We start from the raw sequence: 9,627 nt of genomic DNA on the forward strand, positions 1-9,627 counted from the left end.
AGTTTTCTTTGTGAAATGCAAATTTGTTACATAATCAAAGATATCTGTCACAAAACAATCATCTTTAAACTTAAACTTTGAAGGAATCTGGTTGAAAACATCAAACTGGCTCCCACTTTCCCTCCCCTTGGATTGTAAATGGTGGCACATGCATCCACTTTGTCACCAAACAGCACATTTTCCAGCCGTCCTCAGGCTCTGGCGCGTTTGGCCGGTTTTGGTGCTTCGGAGGGGAAAGCGCTGCGTGTTATGGGGAGGATGAATCATAAGCCCTGGCCAGGACACGCAGCACCGGCCTGGCTGAACGCTCTTGCACAGCCGGGAGCGCAGGGGCCCCGCATGTGGACGCCAGCCCTCCCCCCCCTCCGCCTGCCGTTAAATCAACTTCATCTGGAGGAGTCGAGTCGTAGTTTCAGAGGAATTCAAATGTTTTCGGGGATAACGTACAAACACGGCTGCCTGCGGATATACAGCAGGGATTTACGCCTCTGAACGTGTCCTACAGGGCTGTGGAAGTCAAAATCAAAGTGACACATCTCGACTGCCTTCAGGGGCTGTTTCACTCGTCAGGCCAGGGCAGGAGCAGTTTGGACGAAGACGATGGAAGATTTTGGTGTTTAATGAGACTGAAGGGAAAGTTTTGTCCTTATCCTCCTGTTAAAGTGCATATGACTGCTTTCAATGTTTTTGTAATTATGACTTAGAGCGATTTAGTTTAGCTTAGTTTATTTGTTTATATAGAGCAGTTAACACCCTACCCCAAAAAGCCATACAATAAAGTAAAGACCCCGAGATACTTGAACTCCTCCACTTGAGGTAAGGACTCCCCACCTAGTGCAAAACATAGATTATACAAACTCACAGGATCTGATCACAGTAGAAAACACCATTTACAGACGGCATTTACATAAGTCATTACATGTACTGTAACACATGTATGTAACATCTTCCACAAAGGCGTAGCACTGTATACAAAACAATAATGCAACTTAAGGTGTTGTATCAGTCGCATGCATGACCCCTGCAGCGTGCACACATACACACACACAACATGCATGTTTATAAGTTCACCGTATCCTATTGAAGTTACATGATCAATTATACAATCATACAATTATACAATTATACAATTAGCAGCATCGAGTTTTGATTTGCCTCATTAGCAAAAGAGAACCTTACACTTTAAAGCGGCTATTTTAACACAGACCAAACTGACAAACTATTAGTTAATTAACAGAAACAGAAAGGAAGCACAACTGCAACAGCTGTCTCGTATTATGATCAATGTCTAGAACAAAGCAAGTACCAAAGGGCGATCATTAAAGGATCTGTATCATGTTATTTTAGCCATTCCAAAGTAAACTATAGGCATTTATATGATATATTTTAACCACCATGGAGCACTCATTTTTGTGATAAATATAAGTGTTTTCTGGAGGTATTTTTCAAACCCGTAAGAAAAGACGCTTGGATTCAGTTAACTCCGCCCCCTCTCTCCGAGTTGATGCAGCCAATGCAACTTTTGAAGTAGTAGAAATATTAATATCACAGCAAAAAGTGAAGTTACTTCACAATGCAGTTATGAGGAGTTCACATTTGCAACACTGCTTCATAAACACACACAAGCTAATACGCATTTTGACTCACCACCGCTCTGGCCGCTCCATCATCGCTGGTTATGTAAGGATTAAACAACAAGGAGCCGTGCATTAGACGGTTTTAATGCACGACGCGGAGTCAAGAACACCACGACGCGCAGCGGAGTCATTATAAGCGTCTAATGCGGCTCCTCGTTGTTTAATCCGCTTATACCAGGGTCCCACAAACGTAACATTTATAATAAATGTGTTTTTCATTGACTAAACTCACTAAATCTGCCAGACTACGGGACTATTTTGTGTGGGTTATTAGCCGGTCACTGAAGGCTGGTCTCAGAGCGAGTCATTCTCCGCAGCTATTACGAGGATCTCAGTCAGGCTCAACGACACAACATCAGCACAGAATCACAACACAACAGGACTAACCCGGAAACACTTTTCCCTGGAAGTAACTTTTATGTTTGACTTTACTAATCCAGACAAAGATGCTTCAATGCAGGATCATTTTATGTACGCCTGAAAATGATGAATAGCCTTAACCGTTTTCAATAGAAATGTAAAGCTCATATGTTATTAACAGTAGCTAACCTAGCTGCTCACTCTCCTCTACAAACATTTAGCAAACGTTCTGTTTTGGCCAAAAACGTTGAAATTAACACAAAATCCATCTCCTGTCAGTCACTAATTATGCCTTTATCTGATTCAGCTGTGTCATGCGTTGCTATGGCGATGCCACAGCGGAGTGATATCCCAGTGATTTAACTACCGGACTACGTGTGCGGTTACACCAAAATAATGCACCAGCCAATCAGAATCCAGTATTCACCCAGACCATGGTGTAAAAGAGTTTAATCCACTTGGGTTCTGGTGAAGGTTCACCGAGCATCCATCGGCTAAGTGACGGTCACAGACAAACACTATTGTGAGCGGGATTCCGGAGAAATGCTCAGAACTGCGTGAATGAAGCCAAAAAAACACTCTGGGGGTGTTTTTGATAAGGACATAGCTTAACAACTTGGTTAAAAGCGCCAAAAAGTCGATTTTGCATGATATAGGACCTTTAATAACTTTCTTTCAGACGGTTATCAATGCCAAACAATGTTAACACAACCGAAAGTCACTAGTTTTATGTTAAAAAGGTACGTTAATATACAGCTCATGATCTGAAATATTGAATTTCTAAAGCTAAACTGTATGTAGCCACTTTATGTGAAATTAGTGAAGTTTTTGTTGCTGGTAATTATAAGTCCTCCTGCCTTTTAAAGAAGGGCCGGGAGAGCAATTTAATGAAGAAAAGTTGAGAGGGAAATTGTTAAAAGTAATATCAACTGTTTTACATCTAAGTAAAATAATGTATCTCACCATTTCTTCAGGGAAAAATAAGATATTTTTATATTAAAAATAAGCCCTCATTGTGTATGGAAAATCATAATTTGATATTTGATATTTAATTAATGTCAGAAAAGCATTACTAAATAAAATCCAGAGTAATTGTAGTATTTCTGTGTGATCAGATGTTTAAAAAGAGTCTCGTACAGTCAGCTCGGCATAGGACTAAAGTTCCACTGGACCCGGAAGTGCAGCGATGACATCATCACTTAAAGTGTGTATGACACACTAGAAACAATTTTTGCGAAAAAAAATAGTTAACAAGATTATATTGAAGATTTTGCCAAAAATTGTATCCAGTTTTCTTTAGTTTGGCCATGTTTGTGATGTTTCTAGGTTCACTTCCTTATTGGACACTGACAGGAAGTGACATAGAAGAAGGTAAACAATTTTAAACTGTTGCCATGCAACCATGCTAAGTCAATGGGAAATGAGGCAAACTGCTAATGCACAGCTTCGAGGAACTCGAAGCTGTGCATTAGACGGTTATAATGCACGACGTGGAGTCGAGAACACTTCGAACACTTCGTAGCTAGCTGCAGCGCGCTAATGCATCAGTCTGCACAACAAATTTACGCCGAAGCAGAGCGCAGCTGTGCAGAACACTGAGCACAAAACTGATCCAAGTTTTGTGATTGTCTGACTGTAGCTTCACATTTCACAAGAGCCGCGAGAAACGTGAAGCTAACCGATAGCAACATTTACTGTGAGGCTAAATCCCATGGCTAAATTGACCGGGCAGGTGCCCGTGGCTCTGTGCACGCTCTGGGCTCGTTTGATGCGTGGTTGCGGTCAGTGAGGAGAGGACTGACCTCTCCAGGTGGACCGTGTGGTCAGTGAGGAGAGGGCTGACCTCTCCAGGTGGACCGTGTGGTCAGTGAGGAGAGGGCTGACCTCTCCAGGTGGACCGTGTGGTCATTGGGTGGTTCTGACGTGGTTTCTGCTGATCTGAGATGTCAACGTTGGCAAGTTTACTAAAACTGAACGTGTCCAAAAAGACTTGCCACTATTCAATATTGCCAAACCATGTGTAAGCTTTTAGTAGCTGCTGTAGCCAGAAAAAACCTGACACCATTTTAGTTTGTATGGTGTAGGGTGGCATATTCTGCAGTGTATGCTATATTTCTATAAATAGTCAATAAAAGTTTAAAATCTATATTTACAAATTGAAAATGTAACAATATTTGCACTATAAAAAAGTGGATTGTTTGGGTTCATTAATTGTTCTGTTAAAAAATTCCCGCAAACCACGCGTTCCGGCGCGGCCCCGTGAACTGTCACCTTTTTCACTATATGTGTTTGCATGTCTGTAATATAGAGACTGCAGTTACGCGTACGACCTGAGGTGGCAGTAGTGAGTATAAAAATGACCAACTTGCATCTAGTCTCTTTAACAAATGCTAAATTATGAATATGGTTTTCTACTAAATAAAGTAACAAAGACATGGAGAGGAGCAAAGTGGTTTAACAGCCCATAAATACATAAATAATGGAGACATGATGCTTCATTTTAGCATTCATGCTAATGCTAGCTAGCGCTAGCTATGACTGCTGTTCTTACGCTTCTACAGAACAATCTGCTGTGAATGAACATCCACATGGACCCCGTTTAGACTTGACTCATTTGTATGTGATAAATAAGTTTATATTTCGGCAGAAAATGTCTAAAAAGAGTGAAAAGTTGTGTACAGTCCATTGGTGCAAAGTGGGCAGAAAAACACAGGTCTTTTAGATCACACTCATCTACTCCCTCAAATAGTGATCAGGTTCAACATTTGGAGATCATAGAGTTATACTTAGCTCCTGCTCCATCTGACATTATGACATCATCACATTTGAGACAGAGAATGGTTTCATTACTTGAGTGAAAGTACTGACACTGACACTGTTAAATATGAACACAATAAAAGTAGAAGATGCACTGTCAAATGATTACTTTTGTGAAAAGTACTTGCTGTAGAAAACACTTAAGTATTTAAAGTAGAAAGTACAAATCTGTTTAAGCATGTGTTAGGCAGCTTCAAAAACATGTGGCCTGAATTGAAGGTACCATCATGCACAGCGCCGCCTGCTGTTCATACAGGGGAGAGCTCAACAGTCCCGCTCACTTCCTGTCATTTCAAATCCCATTCATTTTTACACATTGACTTTAATTTTTTTTTATGGTATGAAACGGTATGAAAGCATTTCGGCGTATTTTCATGTATTGAAATTTGTTTTTCTTAGTCGTTGGTGAGCATAAAGCTGATTAGCCAGCGTTGAGCTGTCAGTAGATAAAATGAATGGGATTCTCACTGCGAAATGACTAGAAATGGGTGGGACACTTGAGCTCCACAGAGTGTGTATTATCAGGCTTTTCAAATAAACCAAACACAGGGGACTGTCTACAGTACATGATTTGACAAAAGCAATCGGCCAAAACTTGCTTCACCGACCTCCACGGACCGCCGTCTATGACCGTCCATCCACACCATCCACACCAAACACAGCTGGAGGTCAGCGCGTGGGTGTGAAAGGGCCTTGTGAGTGCCAGTGTGGGACGACAGATGGAAACTGACCCGTGTATGTTCATAATGCACTGTTCTGACCAAATAAATAGATAAAATAAATGTATCTTTCAAATGAAGTCGAAGTGTAAAAGTACAGATGCTACTGGTGAAATATTACTCCAATAAAAGTAAATGTTATTAGGTCAATTTTTTACTTGCCTTCTGGTTCGAGGCTTAGGGCTCCATTGGTGGGGAAAAACAGATACAAATATTCCTTCATACCTGTAGCCATCTCTACCCTAAACGCTGAGTATAAAAGGAGTATACAGGCACCAAATTCAGTGTGAGGGTAAAAGTTGTTGTATTCTCTTGTTCTGTTGTTGCACAAAAATGCCAAGGACTCTGTTTTTTGTAAGGTTTTTGCACTTCGGCATCTTGTTGAACTGGTGAATGAATGCATTTTATTTTTCCTGTCTGTTTTTATGTATCTACTGTATTTGTATGTATCTTGTGCTGCAAAACTAATTGCCCCATCGGGGACATGAAATAAAGTGAAGTGAAGTGAAGTGAAGTAAGCAATACTATTCTTTGTACAGAGGTATTTGCGTTCAAAGTAGAAAGTACAAATCAGTTAAATAAGTGTCATTTTTTAAAACTAAAACACAAACATGTGCCTGAATTCCCCTCTGTATGGCAACACGACGGGGACAAACTTTGTTCCTTGACAGTACATCTGCACAGCGCCACCTATTAGGGCTGCTCGATTATTGAAAAAATAATAATCACGATTATTTTTGTCATAATTGAAATCACGATTATTCAAACGATTATTTGTTGCCTTTAAAAAAAATCCAGCAAAAAAGTGACAAAAAACCATAAAAAAATGACAAAAATCCAGCAAAAAAGTGACAAAAATCCAGCAAAAAAGTGACAAAAATCCAGTAAAAAAATGACAAAAATCCAGCAAAAAAGTGACAAAAATCCAGCAAAAAAGTGACAAAAATCCAGCAAAAAAGTGACAAAAATCCAGCAAAAAAAGACAAAAATCCATCAAAAAAGTGACAAAAATCCATCTAAAAAATGACAAAAATCCAGCAAAAAAATGACAAAAATCCAGCAAAAAAGTGACAAAAATCCAGCAAAAAAATGACAAAAATCCAGCAAAAAATGAAAAAAATCCAGCAAAAAAGTGACAAAAATCCAGCAAAAAAATGACAAAAATCCAGCAAAAAAGTGAAAAAAATCCAGCAAAAAAAATGACAAAAATCCAGCAAAAAAATGACAAAAATCCATAAAAAAGTGACAAAAATCCATCAAAAAAATGACAAAAATCCATCAAAAAAATGACAAAAATTCATCAAAAAATGACAAAAATCCATCCAAAAAATGACAAAAAATCATCAAAAAAATGACAAAAATCCATCAAAAAAATGAAAAAAATCCATCAAAAAAATGACAAAAATCCAGCAAAAAAGTGACAAAAATCCAAAAATTAAAAATTAGAAACAAAAAAAATAAAGTAAAAAAATAAAAAAAAGGAAAAAAATAAATAAATAAAAATTGGGAAAAAAAATTATAATTGATTTTTTGCGATTATGCTAATTTTGTAATCGTTTACTGTTGTAATCGAAATCGTAATCGAATTTCGATTAATTGCACAGCCCTACCACCTATTGTTCTGTTATTGGGCTTTTCACATGTACCAAACACTTGACTTTGGAGCCTTTAGAGAAATGTAGCAGAGCAGAAAGTGTGCCATTTATCCTTCAAAAGTAAGAAGTTCTCAACACAAATACTACTGGAGTAACGTACAGATCCTCAAAAGTGCAGTACTTCAGTAACGTGGCATTCTCTGCTCATGTGGGAGAGAAATGTAAAAGAATGCACTCACCAGCTCCGAGCACGACGAGCAGCAGCATCTCCACCTCTGTGCGCAGAACTGAGAGGAACGGACCCTGCAGGCGCTCAGCTCTGCAGCCACACACACATGCACACACACACACACACACACACACACACGAAAACACGAACACGCAGCTGCTCAGGAGAGAGGCCGGCACGAGGGAGGAGCCACATTCACCACACACTGCTTCTATGGAGTGTTTTTAAAGAGGAGACGCTGCAGGTGAAAAGGGAAAAAGAGTTGAATTTGAACAGTCGTATTAAGTCCATTACATCAGCGGCCTATTACCGTCTAAAAAACATTGCTGAAATAAAAAACATAGTGTCTAAACCAGACTTGGAGAGATGAATGTTTGTCTGCTGCTCGAGTCCTGACCAGAACCAGGAAATACGACCACATTACTATTGGTGGGGACACTGGACATTCAAGTCCATACTGGTTAAAATCAGTCCCATAGCACCAGTCTATATCACACTACAATGATGAGCAAACCTTCTGTTGGTCTGTCTCCTCCAATGTGGCGTGGCAGCGATTTCGGGAGCTTGAGCAATAATTCTAATACTAAACAGAGAGGCACTGTACGTCTTCCACCCACTGTACAATGTGTCTATATCATTGATTTAATAAGCTTTCCCCGGGTTTTATTTCATTTGAACAATAAGAACAACTTGTGGAGCTGATTTTGGACCTCGGGTTTCCTGTCGTTCCCTTTCAAAATGTGCTCGACTCAGTACTCACTCACATCTCTTTAGCTTCTACTAGTAGTAGTATTACACAGAAGTATCTCTACAGTATTTTTTTTTCAAGCACATTTAACATCCATCCATCCATCTTTTTAATTTTTGTCACATTTTTGTTGAATTTTTGTTAAATTTTTGTTGAATTTTTGTCACATTTTGTTGAATTTTTGTTAAATTTTTGTTAAATTTGTGTTGAATTTTTGTTGAATTTTTGTTGAATTTTTGTTGAATTTTTGTCACATTTTGTTGAATTTTTGTTAAATTTTTGTTAAATTTGTGTTGAATTTTTGTTGAATTTTTGTTGAATTTTTGTTGAATTTTTGTTACATTTTTGTTGAATTTTTGTTGAATTTTTGTTGAATTTTTGTTGAATTTTTGTTACATTTTTGTTAAATTTTTGTTGAATTTTTGTCACATTTTTGTTGAATTTTTGTCGAATTTTTGTTGCATTTTTGTTGCATTTTTGTTGCATTTTTGTTCAGTTTTTGTTGAATTTTTGTAATTTTTTTGTCACATTTTTGTTGATTTTTTTGTCACATTTTTGTCACATTTTTGTCACTCTTTGGTTGAGTTTTTGTCACATTTTTGTTGAATTTTTAATGATTTTTTATCATTTTTTGTTGTGTTTTTTTGTCCGTGTTTTTCTCATATTTTCCTCCTCTTTTTCTCGCTATTTTGATGCTTTTCTTTTTAGCTTTTAGATTTGGGTAAAGCTCGGTTGAGGCGGGACTGGTGGCCCTCGAGCCAGTGGCCCTTCTGTGCTCTTCCAGAATGGACATATGGCCAGTCCGCCCCTGATCGTTTGTACTCTGTTTTATTATGTTGCTCTGAAAGGCGCTTTTAAATGAAATGTATTATTATTATTATTATTATTATTATTATTATTATTATTATTATTATTATTATTATTATTATTATTATTATTATTTGAGTAATTGCCTCTCTGGAGAAAAGTGATTCTGATGTACCGCTCCCTGAGTAAATGTTGTGTCTGCAGGTGACTGACCTGTTGTTGTTTAGGACAAACGCGCTGCTCCCGTGCGCGAGCGTCCCTTTTGTGCGTCGCCGTAAGCCGCGCTGACGTCACCGGGCGTGGGTGTGGCCTGTGCTGAGTTTTAATCCGTGAGCTCAGCCCTCGCTCCCGATGACAAGCCCCTGCAGAGCGGAGCGGCCGCGCGTTCAGGGCCGCAGCGCATTCGTGACCCGAGCGCCATCTGCTGGTCGGACGATGAGGAAACCAAGGGACAAAGGCGGCACGAACCTCACTGAATACAGACTTTCACCACACTTTCATGATAGAACTTTACTCTTGATTCCAGAATAATGAGAAATAGAAATTTTGACACAATTTTGTATTACTTTTTTACAAAGTCAGAAGCTTATATACACTAAGATTACTACACCTTTAAACGGTTTGGGAAAGCCCAGATGAGGATGTCATGACCTTGGAAGCACAAGTCTGGTTCATCCTTGGGTGTAATTTCAAGAGACTTGAAGATGCCAGGTTC

General features: G+C 38.8%; 1 protein-coding gene across 1 annotated transcript in view; it reads right to left on the reverse strand.

Annotated features, from left to right (window-relative positions):
* The window catches only part of LOC306981636 (MAM domain-containing protein 2-like), a 56,813-nt gene extending 49,408 nt beyond the window's left edge, over nt 1–7,405 (reverse strand). Inside the window, exon 1 of the mRNA XM_079581263.1 lies at nt 7,368–7,405. Within this exon, the coding sequence (XP_079437389.1) occupies nt 7,368–7,395 (28 nt within the window). The 5' untranslated portion in view covers nt 7,396–7,405. The remainder of the gene's footprint in view (nt 1–7,367) is intronic.
* Between the last annotated feature and the right edge of the window lie 2,222 nt (nt 7,406–9,627).

This window comes from Gobius niger (genome assembly GCF_951799975.1).
Source record: "Gobius niger genome assembly, chromosome: 22".
Lineage (NCBI taxonomy): Eukaryota > Metazoa > Chordata > Actinopteri > Gobiiformes > Gobiidae > Gobius > Gobius niger.